This window comes from Olea europaea, chromosome 16 (genome assembly GCF_002742605.1).
Source record: "Olea europaea var. sylvestris chromosome 16, O_europaea_v1, whole genome shotgun sequence".
Lineage (NCBI taxonomy): Eukaryota > Viridiplantae > Streptophyta > Magnoliopsida > Lamiales > Oleaceae > Olea > Olea europaea.
In genome coordinates this window covers 6,089,851-6,106,356 of record NC_036252.1, presented here as the reverse complement: position 1 = coordinate 6,106,356, position 16,506 = coordinate 6,089,851, and the positions used below count along the sequence as shown (strand labels likewise).

Genomic DNA, 16,506 nt, shown 5'->3' with positions numbered 1-16,506 from the left:
ATATTTATTGCCCTGAATATTAATATTCTTGGTGGAGTTAAACCTACCAAGGATTCTTAACAAGTGGAGATAGACATGGATGAGATAAGTGATGCCAAATTTTGGATGGTTGTTAACCACTTCCTCTAATTCTTCAAAGGAGAAGATAATACCAAATTAAATGTCTTTGGTTTTGCAGTAGAAAACGAAACCAAAATTTGGAAGTATATGGGAGAATTTCTTGCATTTCCCACACTTGAAAGGCATTAGCGGACAAAACTGATGAAACTTTTCTTTTGTCTTTGTTAGGACATGTTTTTGGCACTTTGTGATTGATTCTTCAAGAATAATAAAAGTCTTCAGGCACCCCCACCTTTGATTCTTCCGTCCAACATACGTCATGACAATACCCATATGGCCATTTTAGACCAATTTGCTGGCAATGCAATTAAAGAACAAAAATAGTATGCAACCATTGCACCATGATGTGACATTTTTAGAGATTATTTTAGCACCCCTTTGACCCCATTATCAGTCATTATTGGAGATTTTAATATTTAGAATAGTGTTTTTTGAAGAATAAACAGTTTGAAAAAAAGAAATAATTTTGAATTTATATGTAATATTATTTTATTAGAAAATGTGATTAATAAGAAGAGAGTAAAAAGAGAATTATAATTTCTACCCATTTTCTAGAATTTATTTTCAACTACGTATATTATGAGATTCATAATTTTTATCAGTTTTTCAATCGCATTCATCAAATTTTATTAGAATCTACTAAAAATTTAATTTTTAATTAAATCAAACATGTGCAAAAGGTGCAAAAGCAATTTCAAGACAATTTCGTTGCAACTCAAAGAACAATTTTCTTACAAAAAATGCATAGATTTTGAAAGAAAAAGAAAGGGAACCCAAAAAGGTTCCGATTGATTCAAACACAGTTTGGCATTCCATCTTGCTTTCTCTATCACTATTCTCAAATCTAACAAAGTCAAGAGATGAAAATGTAATTCCATAAACAATTTTTGTATTTTAGCATTGTTCCACTCAACTGAGGAGATCACGGATTTACAATAGCTTTTAAAAATATATTTGCCGTGTTAGATTGAACATTATATAAATTTAACAAGATGTCTCAAATCAAATGATTCTACTCAGCCTCTACAATCCTCTACTGACCATTGTAGTCAATTTTTAATCTTTCGAGTTTCGTAAATTCTTCAATGAAATTTCAACTTCTCTCACCTACAAGAAGTTTGTACTGCTGTAATATCAAGTGGCAAGGCATTTGCACGTGAAAGGAAATGAATTACGCGATTCTTTTTTGGTAATCATGTTTATTCACGTCGAGTTTAACTTATTAAAAATGATATTTGCCACATTATTTCTATAATAATGCATTTTTGAATAGTGTATTGATCGTAAATGAGTGGTTAAAAAATAAGGAAATTTTTTGAATTTGCGTGTAATATTATTTTATTGAAGAATGTGTGCTTGAAATGATGTCAAATCACTGATTACGAATGTAGAATGTATTTTTTGAAAAAAAAATTGTGGATCAAACGGGGCTTGAATTTTAAATTCGCAAGTAATTCTCCATATATCATTTTCTCCGTGGAGAGAAAATGACAAAAGTGATTTCCAATGAGAACAATTATCAAGAAACGTTACATGGTCTCAAATTTATCAGGGAAGAAAAAGTGCAAAGGAGCACTGCTTCACACAAATTCAATATTCCTCGACATGTAAAACGACACCAAATCAGTCACGACAAAAGCTAACCCCTGAAGCATTGTCGACAACACAACGTTGTTTTGTTGAATCAATTCTTTCAAAACTGACAATTCCCGTTTCTCAGCCTTGAAATTGCACAAAACCTTTCTCTCTCTAATATATAAATCTATAGATAAACCAGAGTGTTTTGAGGAGTCGGTGGGATTTTTCTTAGGGGCTTTCGTGGTTTTTTATGAATTGGAAAACCGAGAAAGGATTTTAGAAATCTCGACCTGTATTGGTGAGTTGTTGCTACTGTTTTTTTTTACTCTATTATATTTTTTGACAAATTGTTGCAGTATGTGGATAGAAGTTCTTTGGTCTTGTGAATTTTGAGAATTTTTTCGAGGCATTTAATTAACATATAACGATTTTTGTTGTTGTTAATTCTAGAATTATTTGTACGAAACCGATGTTTCAAGAAGATGGATCATCATCTGTAACCTCGTCACCACTTCAAATGTTTCCGATGATGTCCCTTTCACCTGGTTTTATCTCACCACATCCATGGCTTAAGGATCTTAAACCTGAGGAGAGGGGGCTATATTTAATACATTTGTTAGTCACTTGTGCAAATCATGTGGCCACAGGCAGCCTTGAACATGCAAATATAGCCCTCGATCAAATTTCCAATCTTGCTACTCCCGATGGTGATACGATGCAGCGACTCGCTTCGTATTTTTCCGAGGCTCTTGCTGATAGGATCCTTAGAACTTGGCCTGGTATTTACAAAGCATCTCGTTCGACTAGGATTTCGATTGTTGCAGAAGAAATTTTTGTGAGGAAAATGTTTTTCGAGTTTTTGCCGTTTATGAAGGTGGCTTTTGTGATCACGAACCAAGCTATTATTGAAGCCATGGAAGGAGAAAAAATGGTTCATGTTATTGACTTAAATGCAACAGAACCTGCACAATGGCGTGCACTCATTCAAGATTTGAGTGCTCGTCCTGAAGGTCCACCTCACTTGAGAATAACGGGAATCCATCAGCAAAAGGAGGTTTTGGAACAAATGGCTCATGTATTGATCGAGGACGCGGAAAAGCTGGATATCCCGTTTCAGTTTAATCCCATTATTAGCAAACTAGAAAATCTGGATGTGGAAAAATTGCGCGTCAAAACTGGGGAGGCTCTAGCAATTAGTTCCATTATGCAGTTGCATTCCCTCTTGGCCTGCGATAATGAACTCAAGAAAAAGTCCCCGTCCACGCCAATGAGTGATTTTGGAGTTCACTTACGAAGGGTCGCACAAATGAACCACGGCACTTTAGGGGAATTGCTTGAAAAAGATATGGTTAGTGCTTATAGTCCATGTCAAGATTCGGCTTCTTCTTCGCCACTATGTACAACAGCATCAGCAGATATTGATAACTTTCTTAGTACTTTATGGAGTTTGAACCCAAAGGTCATGGTGGTGACTGAACAAGATTCTGACCATAATGGGAAGAACCTAATGGAGAGGATATCCGAGTCTCTGTACTTTTATGCTGCATTATTTGATTGTATGGAGTCGGCTTTGCCAAGAGCATCTTTGGAGAGATTGAAGATGGAGAAGATGTTGTTAGGCGAGGAGATCAAGAATATTATTGCTTGTGAGGGAGCCGAGAGGAAGGAAAGACATGAGAAGCTTGAAAAATGGGCTCAAAGATTTGATTTGGCTGGTTTTGCTAATGTTCCTTTAAGCTATTATACTATGTTGCAAGCGAAGAGATTGCTTCAAGGTTATAATTGTGATGGTTATAAGATCAAGGAAGAAAATGGCTGTGTGGTGATCGGCTGGCAAGATCGACCCCTTCTCTCTGTATCAGCTTGGAGATTTAGGAGGTGAAATCTTTATAGATTCACTTGGTGTTCTTTTTTTCTTTTTTTTTTTTTTTTTTTTTAGTTGTCACTTCCTTGTTCATCTGTTGTTAATTTGCAGGACAAAACTTTATCTTGTCCTAATTAGAAATAGTCGTATAACTTCTATGTTCTTCTCCACCCCCGTTGGAACGTTTGTTGAAGAATCTTTTGTAATTAATTTCCAGTCCAGCTCAATTAAAGAGATCATGCTTGCAAAGTTCTATATGTTTTACTCGGAATCTCCCTCGAATAAGGGAAAAATAGGAACTCTCTGTTTTTGCTGCCTGCCAAGCTAAAATCCAATTTCTATGACTCCCTTTTCCGGCAAAGGGACTCTTCGTTTAGTACGATTGATATATTATGATGAATCTTACGGCTTCTTCATTCTGTCATATTATTGTATAATATGTCTTGGCATCTTTAGCTTTGGATCAAAAGCATTTTTTCCATGCTGCCATCTTAATTGTATTGGTGGCTCCGAGTAGGCAGATAAGGGCCGAAGTGAGGTATTATTTTCGGAATGACCTTTCTACATATACATCAAGCTTTGTATAATGGATTACATAATGTCACGTCACTCTATCATTTGCCAATTTAAAACACGATCAACTTTTTCATCCAATCTTTTTCCTTCACATCATTTTACGTAATCTTTTATTTATAAGTAGCATAATCCTTTTTGGAATTGAACTCCTTCTACAAATGAAATGTAATTTTTACATATGATGAGGTGGCAATACTTGGCTGGTTTGAAGAATTTTTTTTTTTTTTATCCAATATCCCAGGTGGTAATTTGTCAAATTGTCCGGCAAAAAGTCCTATACATGTAGCAGGATTGTTATTTCGAAGAGCTTTAAATCTTTACGTGAAACCTGAATTTGTAGTTATTCCTGCATTTCATATTTGATCTTACATTTGGTTGAAGTTAGTGGTGCCAGCCGAGTCAGGCCACTCAGCCAGGCCGGTTGCGGAGAGTGATGGTGTGGTCTGTTTACAGGTCCGGCTCTAGCCACGCCAGGCCAGGAACTGTGACTCTTGACCGTGTATTTTATCAGGTTATGAAACTGTAGGTTCATTCTTTCTTCTATCTTTATCAAATGACTTGCAAGTTACATCTGTCCATAACTATATATAATAACTGACATCTAATCCGAACAGGCCTTCGTGGTGAAGAATTTAGTTTACTTGTATCTTAGACAATTTGTAACAAATCCATATTCAAACCTCTTAGATTTGCTGCATGTGAGCCTCCATGAAGGGACAAAACAGGCATTAGAATGTCAATTGAAAATCATGTCACTCTGATTTTAAAGGTAAAATAAACAAATTAAGATATATCTCCCATGGCATCTTTTTATTGCTGTAATTATAACTTTTAAGTAATGAATTTTACACGCTATAGGTTCCTAAATTAGTTGATTAATTAAGTGCATTTCTACTCACATTATGTTGTATTGGTTTTCGTAGGCTAAATCTTGAATTTGAAGGTAAATAAAGCAAAACGAAGTAATTTGGAGATTAATTTGGACAAAATGATGGAATTGCATGATTGCTGCAAAGTACAAGGACATGGTAACGTTCATAAATTTTGGGGATTAAAATGGACACTTGAAGAAGTTTAGGACCAAAATGGCGAAATCAAGAGTTTAGGGACCAATTTGGATAAATGAATAAAAAATTGAACATATGAAAAGTTCAATGACCAAAAATGATGAGATGGAAGTTTGAGGATTAATGTAGAAGAAAATTGAAAGTAGAGGAGTGAGTTGAAATAATTAGAGAAAGCTACCGAATACGCGCCACCAAAAGGGGAAAAATAAATGTAAGCAAGTCATGGCGATATGTTTCAAGTATTGTCGACGAGTTGCAAGGTATACAAAAATTAGGTATTTCTAATAGCCCAATGTGTGTGGGTTTCCTTATAATCTCTTTATAAGGAGATTATGATGAGAAGAGTAATTATGATTGGACTTCGGTTCGATTCTAATGAGAATCGAATCGATCCGAAATTTTCGTGTATTTATTAAGTGGAATCGTCGGGTCCAAATTTAGTTATGGAACCATTCAATTTCGGTTCAGTTCCATTTGGTTATCAAATTTTGTATTATAATTAAGTTTTCTAATATTTACAAAGTTACGTGAATTCAACTAATGAATGTTCAATCTTAACTCTTACAAAATAACATAATCCAATTTTATGTGTCTTTTGCATCTTTCTTTGCTGAGTTTTTCATATATTTGATTGTTAAAATCACAGAAAGAGAAAGATAGCGAGATCAAAATAATTAAGAAAGACATTATCGGGCTTTAATTCGATTTCTCCAGAACAATAGGAACATCACTATAGTGGAGTAACAGATTTGGATAAAACTTAGGTTAATTTGATTAAGTTGGCTTTGAACTGAAAATTAAAAATAGGAAAATCATATTTTTTTTGTTCAAACTAAATTAATTAGTTAACAAATTTATATAGAAGAAATAAAATAATTTTGCTTATTTAAAATAAATTAATTAAAAAATTAGGGATATTCAGGTCTTAATTTAGAACCGAGAATAGAATCGAACCCGTCGATTCTGGATTCAGATACTCGTTCGAGTATTTAATTTAAGAAAAATCGCTTGGTTCAGTTAAGTTCGAATCGGGGTCGGTTCGATTTAGGAGTTTTGTTCAGCCCTAAGAGTAATGAATTCTATGAGATTTGTCAATAGGTTTAGACAAAATTTTCGATCCCAACTCGACCCCGAACCTATTCGAACTAAGTTGAGTGATATTTTTTAAGTTAAATACCCGAACTGGTATCTAAATCAAGAACCGAAGGATTTGGTTCAATTTTCGATTTTAGATCAAAAATCGAAGAATCTTATAAGATCCGAATCTCCCTAAATTTTTTATCTTAAATAAGTCAAATTATTTTAATTTTTTCTAAATAAATGTGGTATCTAATTAATTTAACCCAAACCTAAAATATGACTTTTTTATTTCTAATTTTCCATTCAAGCCCAACTTTATCAAATTGATCTAAAATTTATCCAGATATTTTATTTTACCGTAGTGTTGTTTATGCCATTTTGGAGAAATTGAATTGGAAGCTCGGTTGCGCCTCTCTTCAATATTGTGAGCTCGTAGTCTTCCTCTTCCTATGATTTTAACAGTTAAATTTATGAAGAACTTAACAAAGAAGGGCGCAAATGATATCACGGGATTGGATTACGTTATTTTGTAAGAACCAAAATTGAACATGTCATTGGTTAAATTAATATATCGTTGTAATATTAAAAAAATTTAATTATTGCACGGAATCAAGCATCAAATAGAATCGAATCCGAACGATTCCACAATTAAATTTGGAACCGACAATTCTACTTACTAAATACTTAAAAATTCGATTCGATTCATTTTCTTTAGATCTGAATCGAATCGAACCATGTACAGCCCTACACGTGTATATAATCAATGGTCGTAGTCGTGCATGTGTACTTAAAATTAAATTTGACTTTGATAAAAAAAATTTAAGTAACTTATATAACATTTTTCAAAGATACCATTACAAGACTCTGGCTGTTAAAACACCATGTACAACTAGGGAAGGCCAAAAAAATCTGTTCAACCTGATACTCGTGGGGACCTGTCCCGAATGGGGCGGGTAATACCCATCATTGCCCTGAAGCGAATGTGGGACGGATATGGAAAATATAGTCACTGCTCCGTTACTCGCCTTGTTGAATGTTAATTTCAAATTTAAATTTTTATCAAAAAAATAATAGATTTATCATCATTTTTAAAGAGAACACAAGTTGTTTTTAACAAATTAGTAAAAAGTAATACTATTTACTAAGGACATAAAAAATAAAAGCTAAAAATTAAAAAAAACAAAAAGAAAAAATAAATGGGGCAGGAGACTTGCGCTGTCCTGACCCGATGCCGCCCAGTCCTGTTTTAATCGGGTATGGATATGAGGTAAGATAATAAAAATACCCGACGGGACAAGGGGTGGGAATGACCGATCCCTCCCATACCTACTCTGTTGCCATTCCTATGTACATACATTACCATTTTGGGAGAGACCCGTTTAGAAACATGGAAATAAATCTCTTAGGGAGAAATCAATGACGAGACTCGTGCAATTATTGAAGATCCACGCTTTAAAAATTCTGGGTTTATTGGGATTGAAAAGATTCACTCCGTCTTTTTGTATAATAAATAAATGGATGATGTTTATGTCAACTTCTTCTTATTTTGATTCTCATCGCCAAAGATTAACTAGTACTCCATAGAGTCAAAATACGAATTGATCATAAGTAGAGTTTGTTACTCTTTTGTCTACGCGACAGGCCACGTGATTGCCAATTAATTAAAATGCCACGCAATCAATTCTTCTCTGCAACAATGAGACTATCTACCATTGTCTCGACCACCTTCAGTTTCGAGACGTCGAGAGCACAATCCAATGCATCATCAACACAACTTTAAAGGCAACATAACTTCGTATATGACTTGTCACTTTCCCTCTTTCAGGCGCTCAGTTGAGACCCAACTTAGCCCCCATTTGGATTCCATTTTAATTTTAATACATTTTTCTCTTTCTTCTTTTTCAATAAAATAATATTACATGTAAATTCAAAATTTTTCATTCTTTTTTAATAATATATTCTCTAAAAAATTACTATTTCAAAATATTTTTCTTTTCCAAAACCTCATTAAAATGGAGCATATACAAAGGCTTAATCACATTAGATGGGCTTTCGGAGTTCGAGGCGATTGGATTCTATCCCTGAAGGTTGAGTCACATACGGTTTGATTGATGTGCATCTCTGTAAGGGCGGTTGGGAGTCAAATCTCATCCTTTTTGTACAAGACATTATGTGTGAGGTTGCAAACCTTTGATGTCTACGTTGTGACGTGCTGGAATTTGGCCTGTGAACCATCTAGATTAGATCTCATGTCAAACATCCAGAAAATCTTAATTTCACTCCTTTGCCTATAAATACTTTCACTAATGTCGGTTGAAGGTAATTGACAATTGGTACTTCTTAGTCTCAAAATATACACTTTCTTCTCGAGTTTTTTCTTCTTTCGTGTTGCTCCCACAACCATGTTTGACTTGAGCGATGAAGTGTGTACGATTGCAGTTTTCCCCGCTTTTGTTTGGAGAAGTATCGATTCGCATCTCTTACGTGTACGTTCAAGCGTGCAAGTAACATTCACGTGAAGAAGAAAAGGAGTAGAGATGTGTTGACACGCTGTATCCCAACTAGATTCAAATGTAAACATGATTAATTAGTAAAATATGGATGCTTAAATATTTCATTAATTGATAGCTACATCATTATTCATTCTCTTCATTGTTATTAAATTATTGATTTTAGTTGTTAGTGAGGAAACTTAAACTCAAAACATAACTCTTAAATCCATGTGTTCCTATTGGGTTGCTTTTAATACAATGCGATCAAAAATCAATTTTCGTTCGACGATACTCTGTTCACTTTATCTTATCAATCATTAATATGTTGAAAAATTTAATGCATCTTTGGTACATTAAAAAAGATAAAATAAGACATAAGTCATTAAATAGTAAAAAATAGATCTCGCGTACAAGTCAACTATGAATACGTTCAGTCCTATTAAGTTTAACATATCATCTTAACATCTTTTTAAATTCTTCCTCGAATTCGACTTGTATTCATATCCAAGGCTTTATACATTCTTTTTTCTCTTAATCCCAAATTATTTTCATTTTTAGAAATTGGGCCTAAACAAGGCTGTTTTAGCTGGGCCTAGGTCAACGCAGCCCAGTTGATATTTACACGGTACCCTGGCCCTTTATTTTATACAGCCTTCCGCGCCAGTTTTAAATTTACACTCGAATTCTTGAACATGCAGTTGAATTTAATCGCCATTCTTTCATAATTTTTTCCCCGAATCCTAATGGAAGTAGATGAAGATCTACGTGAAATAGGGTTTTAAGGATTGGAAACTTATATATACAGTACTCGTTTTGTATCTCCAAATTCAAAATCAGATTTCTCCCTGTAACAGATTTCTTGATTTCGGAGAAATGGAATAGAATTCTAGGGTTTACAATCACTTGAAATTTGATTTCCGACATAGAAATAGAAAGATGACGTCTGGAATGGATCACAAAATACCAGCGTTCAGAGTTAATCAAATTCGGAATTTCATCAGCCGATGGCTCTTGCGAATTTATTGGGGAGAAATCTCAATCAACTGATCGGCGAAATCGGAGATGAACAATTTGATGTATTCTTCGGAAGCGATACAGTGATTCCGTCACAAGAAAATCTAGTTCCATATTCTGTGAAAACCCCCGAAAAAGCAGTGAAAAAAGAGAGGGAAATTGAGTCCACCGATTGCGATTCAGAGGCAGTAGATTTGTCATTGCGGGTGTATGATCATAGTGCTCACAGGGAGAAGCAGAGAAAAAGGAAAATTTCCAAGAATATGCACTCGAGGAAGAAGTGAAAGCGAAGATTCAAAGATGTGAAGAGTAGGCGCTAGTATCGTTTCTTGATTTTTAATTTTTTTACATAAATTTTAGGAATTTCTAACCCGTATGAGTTAGAATTGATGATTGTTTTGAATATACTAAAAGGGATTTCTGCCCCTTTGATTTGATTTCGTTTTTATGTAAATAACTCATTAACATGCAGGGGATTGGATAGTAACCGAAGTATCAGGGAGCGAAAAAGTTAAAATTTTGTTCATATACTAATCGTTCTGTCCGTTACTGTGTACTAAAGTTGCATGACCAATAAATTGACTAGGTAGATTGGATATAATAATCCTACCTAATGCTTGAGAATTGAATTAGACATGCAATACATTTTATATGATAGATTATACGGTAATTTGTACTAATCATTTATGTCCTATTGTGAATTTGTTAAGTGTTTTGTTTGACATGTCTTATATATAAATTACTTTTTCTTAAACTTATTTTAATCATGCATTCTCTAAATGAAAGAATTTTGCACATGAACCCATACTTTTTTTTTTCCTAATTATACATTCTTTTAAAAAATTATTCTTTTAGGTACCTAGTTTACAATTTTCTATTACTCATTCTTTGAAACAATAACATCACCATCGTCAAACATACCATTTTCTTTATTAATATATTTATGGACAAATGAATTTATAACTAATAATATAATTTGTGCAATTGAAGAACAAATAATTAAAGACTTTGACGAGAAGTCACAACTTGAACTTGGACATGTTTGAAAATACTTTTTGTGTTTTAGTAGGTATGATCCCTTTTCCTCCATACTTGATTTTCCTTTCTTTGAGAAACTTTGATTAAATTAATCAGATTGAAATCCAACGGCTAATGAAAAAGGACCCACATTTTGGATATATCTGCTGAGTATGGTCCACAAGGGAACAAAACCATAGAAGTCCAAAGGCCACGTGGTTACCTAAAATTGCATTGCTTTTTTCATTCTTTAGTTAAAAAAGAAAAATTGTTTATGCCTCAATCCTCAGAAGTTTTAATTTTGCCCCCCTCTATATAATAAATCGTTCAAACCGCATACATAAAGAAAATAAGTCATAGCTCACCCTAAAAAAAAGCTGCTTATGGCTAATTACTTCTTGCAAAACATTAAACAATCTTTCTCATTATCAGACATTGATTCCAACATGGAATTTATGAACCCTTTTCCAGAAATAAATCCAAGTTATGAAGATACATCAGTCTTGAACCTGCAGAACTTGATGGGATTTCCCAATGACAATATTTTTCCTCATTTAGTACCCGAATGCACTGGTATCTCAGAAGATTTTCCTGGTTTGTTTATCCATGAGGACAAGAATTTTGTGCCTCAAACTGCAAATGATCATCTTGCGGAGAAGAAAAGGAAAGAAATCGACACCTCACAAAGTAGTGGGGCTAATTTATCTGCCCAAGGTTCATTAAATGGTGTTACAAGGAAAAATGTAAGTGGATTGAATTTGTTCATTTAAGTTTTTTAGTTTGATCTTTGTAGTATATGAATTCATGGGATTTTCTTTTTATCTGCAGAGTGCAGGAAGAGGGAAAAGGGCGAAATTAAACGGAAAGGAAGAGGAGAAACGAAGGGATGTGGTACATGTTAGAGCTAAAAGAGGCCAGGCCACTGATAGTCATAGTTTAGCAGAAAGGGTAAGTTCAGCCCTTCCCCTCGGGCATTTCTACGCCCACCTAAGGCCCTCAATATAATAAAGAAATACTTATGATCATTAGTAATATAATAGCTGCCTGATTCAGGCGAGAAGAGGAAAAATCAACGAGCGATTGAGATGTTTACAAGACATTGTTCCTGGATGCTACAAGGTGATTTTTCACGTTCGTCTCTCTTTATTGTATATATGGAGAGAAGCAGAATCTTGTCTAATTATATTTGAATGCTTAATGAAATAACAGACAATGGGCATGGCAGTGATGTTGGATGAAATCATCAATTATGTGCAGTCCTTGCAAAGTCAAGTTGAGGTAAGGGGAAGTACTAAACCATAAAATAACTTATACTAAATCAATAAATTCTGTCTGAAAATTCATAGACACTTGATAATAATTCTCTTGTGTCCTTTGATTTTCAGTTCCTTTCTATGAAGCTTACAGCAGCAAGCATGTTTTATGATTTTAACTCAGAAACAGATGCATTTGAGACAATGCAGGTCCTTCTCACAACCTTAATAATCTCAAAATCATGTACGTTTATTCAAATTTGAACGATTTATAGAGATAAAGTTTCACGTGTTTTTGTACATGTGTTGCAGCAAGAGAAGGCGTGCGAGGCATTGAAGATGCAGAAGATGGCAAAGGAAGGATGTGAGGGAATAAGTTCAGCTCAATTTGGTTCATTAGACCTCTCTTTTGGCAATTATCCCTCTTGGCCAAGGAACACTTGAAGATGACCCAAAAATTTCCCCCTTCTTTTTCAATTAAATTTGTATCAAAACAAACCAGACATGGTGAAAAATTGCAGATTTCAAAAGCTAAACACTATTGTATCCTCTCTCACATTTTTCAGAATTTAACCAATTATTGATTAATTAAACATGTAATTTTATTTCGTGCCATTTATTAGAAATAATGTTAAGCTTTCTGATATGGTTGAACGCCCTTGGGATAATGTTATCTTGAATAACTCAACAGTATTTGACAGTACAATGGACAAACAATCGAATGATGCTTGAGGCAAATGCCAATTGTAGCCAACTATGTATGTTTTTTATTTCCAACAAGGATGTCATTAAGGAGGAAACTGTTCCTTACTATTTAGAAATAGACTTTGTCTTGAATTAATTGACAGGAGTTAAAACATGTGGATATTTTTTCATGGCATGTCTCTTTTCTATCTTTAATTTTTTTCTTTCTATTTAAGAACTTGTTTTATTTATTTATATATATATTTTTTTTGAGTGGCTGTCTTTACTTGCTCGTCAGGACTTAATAGTAACCAAATTTGATCGAGAAGGATCAACTAAGTAGACATTTCAATTAATTGTCACCAAGGGTAGGGACATGAACAACTCCATTATTAGCAAAAACTTGTCCCATGTGTCATTATCACTCTAGTAAATTCTTATCTTTGCACTATATATGTGAAAAATTAAATATCGATAACAGTGTTTGAGTTTGTGTTTGATAGATACGAGTTCAATACATGTTCAAGTGAGCTGAATCATCACTGTTTAATAGCTTTTATTGTTTTTAGCTTTTGTGAAGTATGATTTCCTTTGGTAGGGTGCGTTTTGACACATCTAAACACGTCTAAAGATAGAGTTTCTCCATGTGACTCCACTTTGTTGGGATATCGTCAATGTTAGTTGTCTTACTTTGTGAACTAACTTAGTGAATTAAGCTAGACTTCAGCTAGTAAGGCAAACTTGGTATTGGACTTGGCCGCAAGTCTAAAGAGTGATTATCCTCGCCATGATTGAAATTATTACATCAATCGACCTCTACTAGTTTGCTTATTACTCAATATTCTCTCTACGTGCTAGATCATTGGTCCTCTGTCTATTGATAATTCTGAAGATAGGTCAATGACATGGAATCATGATGAACAATTTCTTGATTTCACATCTATTCCATGTTCCATCTTTGCATAATTACCACTCAAGATTTTGATAAGAACTTAGGGGTTGCACATAACTTAAAACTGTCTCATCCAGCTTGCCTTTCAACGTCTTTTGTCCTCCATAGACTCTAATAATGGGTTGAATTTGGACAGTTGTATATGATCAAGAATGAAGATGAAAGGAACAACCATTCTATCTTAATTCCATTTTTTGGTCACTTTCATACTTCATAGCTTAAATAATTTTGAGTACTTGTAATTTATAAAACTAAGATACTATTTTAGCATGTTTGGCTCAACTAAACGTCATCCAAATTCAACTTTGAAAAGAGGTTAAACTTAATTTAAACTTGTTAAAAATTTCAATATATATATATATATTAGTTGATGGGATGATTAGATACCCAATCACCCTTAAGATTTGAAATCTTGAAACATGACCCATATAAGACCAAAGGTGTTGGCACTTAGAATTTCAGAGAACAAATTTCAATAACAAGAAGCACTTGACATATCCATGTCGACAAAGGCAAGTGGAACCTACAAAATAATGCAAATTCTAAATCTCATGGATGTTGCCAATTCATCAAGTAAATGATTGAGAAGGACATCCCAATCAAACCCCTAGATTATTTACATTATAAACATTTGTAAAATTACACCATCGACTCCCAACTTATTGTTTCAACATTTCATTTCTGGTTGTGTAATTAGCCCCTAAAAATGGAAATCGTCCAAACCTTCATTAAATTGTCATATACACCGCATGAAAATATGTCTCACCTCAATTTTCTTAGTCCTTGCCCAATTTGAGAAACACCACAGAGTTTTTTCATATGGGACATGAGGCATCACGTAAAGATTTTACAAAGATTTGGATTATTTTTATTCAGGGACGAATTGTGCAAGTAAAACGAAAGGTTAAGAACTCACTTGCTCATTTTTAAAGACCAAGGAGAAATTTACTATTTTGGAATGATAATATCATATTCCATGAAGTTATAATTTTATTTCTTAATATGAAGAAGTGAACTAAGCAGATGCATTGAACCATGAGAGGACAGCTTGAATGGGCCATAGATTGCCCTAAAGAAGATAGGCATTGTGGGTTCTCCAAATTCTTGAAATGATAAGAGTTTATGAACCTTTCAGGTCACTTTTCTACTTCTTTTCTCTCAAATCTCTCTAATTTGACTTCCTTTTGACTAGGTTTTTGCCTGTCTCTTGGAGAATATGCATGAACAAGGAGGATGCATAGGGTTTTCTGGGTCCCACTTTTAACATATTGGATAGAGTCGTATTCCTAATAAGGATTGAGGGTCACACATGAACATATATATATCAGGTGATAGGTGGGACAGATCCCCTGAAAAGAAACTAATTTGTGCAAGTTCAAGGATCCTAAGTTGGTGCACTGTTCATTATCAAGATTTTAAGATGGTGGGAGTTGTTGGATTGTCACTAATAAGTAGTGCTAATTGTTCTTAATTTGTTTTGGTATTATTCGTCTCGCTCGGGTGAAAAAAATGATGGGTACATGTTCTTGCACAAATTTTTGCATTAGATTACTTATGATTAATTATAATGAAATCTTGTTAAAGATTTTGTTTGATTACTTCATACCAATGATTTAAGCCCCAGATTGTCTACCATTATTTTAAAATTCTTTCTTCCTCTAAAAAAAATAAATCATTTTCAACCAAATATTTTATCACTACAAAGTTAAAAATAATTTTATCTAAATAGATAAATAAGATTTTAAGTTATGATGTTATCTATAAATGTAATTATGATTTGGAGACTCATTTTATTACAATCTTTATAAGCATGTATGAAATTCCTATAAATCTATTAAGTAGAACTTGTCTAGTTGAAAACTAAAACTATGAAAAATTTCTAATTTTTACATTTCGAAAGCTTGAAAATTGTAGTAAATATTGTATTTTATAATTTTAGATGTTTAATATATATTATTTTAATTATTAAATAATTTTTAGAAAGATTAAAAATTTAAAATAATAATAAATAAGAAAACACTTTTTTACGTTAAGACTTATCTAGGCTCGTTTAAGCTCATAGAGCTTAAAGTTTCGACTTCACACCTAGCCACGTTTGGTTTTTTAGAAAATTGCTTCTTAGATATTTGAATTTCTAACCTTCACTTTTCTTAGCAGTTGATAAGTTTGGATAATTACAGCAGAAAAAAAAAATCATAAAGCCCTGTTTGGTAACGAATAAAATTAAGATTTTAATGTAAGTCAGGTCAGTAATTTATTTTAACCACATATTTAATGAAATCACAACTTTTTAACGTACATTTTATTATTTTTTATCAAAATCTATTAAAATTTTTATTTTAATCCCATCAAATGGGGTCTAAGTTGAGTGAAAAATAATAATTACACTCTCGTGTTAAAATTTAATAATAAAAAAATCATTGTATTGTTAGGTGGTTTGAGTCCACCTCGGCTATGCCATGAGTTCTTGGAAAAGTGGAGAATGATACTTTGCCTACGATTAAGGAAGGTCATTTCCTATATCTTGTCAATTTTTCGAAGATCATATTAGGAACTCTTTTTCCTCATCCAGATCGAGGGTCGGTTTCAATATCTAAGGCTTTCAATAGTAAAATGAATGTTTTTCCATCTTGATTTTGAAAAATTGTCCTCAACTTGTAAGGACGAAAGAGCATTTACAAAGCTTCGTCAATTGCAACAAAGCAAGTCCAATAAAGTAATTTTTTGCTTTCATAGTCCTTTGTTGCTTTAAGCCTGACTCTTTCATTTTGTGCCTACTAATTGAATTTAACACCTATTTGAGCCCCCA

At 33.4% G+C, this 16,506-nt stretch overlaps 2 protein-coding genes across 2 annotated transcripts; both read left to right on the top strand.

Annotated features, from left to right (window-relative positions):
* The first annotated feature begins 1,598 nt into the window (after positions 1-1,598).
* LOC111411897 (scarecrow-like protein 3) lies at positions 1,599-3,815 on the top strand. Its single transcript, XM_023042553.1, has 2 exons — positions 1,599-1,996; positions 2,149-3,815. Exon 2 carries the CDS (start codon positions 2,168-2,170, stop codon positions 3,578-3,580), a length of 1,413 nt encoding a protein of 470 aa, XP_022898321.1. The 5' UTR covers positions 1,599-1,996; positions 2,149-2,167; the 3' UTR covers positions 3,581-3,815.
* A 7,292-nt stretch (positions 3,816-11,107) lies between these two features.
* Positions 11,108-12,707, top strand: LOC111411896 (transcription factor BEE 1-like). The gene is made up of 6 exons (XM_023042552.1): positions 11,108-11,551; positions 11,637-11,756; positions 11,862-11,927; positions 12,018-12,086; positions 12,194-12,271; positions 12,374-12,707. The coding sequence occupies exons 1-6, from the start codon at positions 11,192-11,194 to the stop codon at positions 12,503-12,505; spliced, it is 825 nt and encodes a 274-aa protein (XP_022898320.1). The 5' UTR covers positions 11,108-11,191; the 3' UTR covers positions 12,506-12,707.
* Positions 12,708-16,506: the final 3,799 nt, after the last annotated feature.

Excerpts from the sequence above, each read along its gene's own strand:
- LOC111411896 (XM_023042552.1), top strand. The coding sequence starts at position 11,192 with ATGGCTAATTACTTCTTGCAAAACATTAAACAATCTTTCTCATTATCA. Across the intron at positions 12,087-12,193 it reads CCTTGCAAAGTCAAGTTGAG|TTCCTTTCTATGAAGCTTAC; the intron begins GTAAGGGGAAGT and ends TTTGATTTTCAG. Across the intron at positions 12,272-12,373 it reads ATGCATTTGAGACAATGCAG|CAAGAGAAGGCGTGCGAGGC; the intron begins GTCCTTCTCACA and ends CATGTGTTGCAG.
- LOC111411897 (XM_023042553.1), top strand. The coding sequence starts at position 2,168 with ATGTTTCAAGAAGATGGATCATCATCTGTAACCTCGTCACCACTTCAA.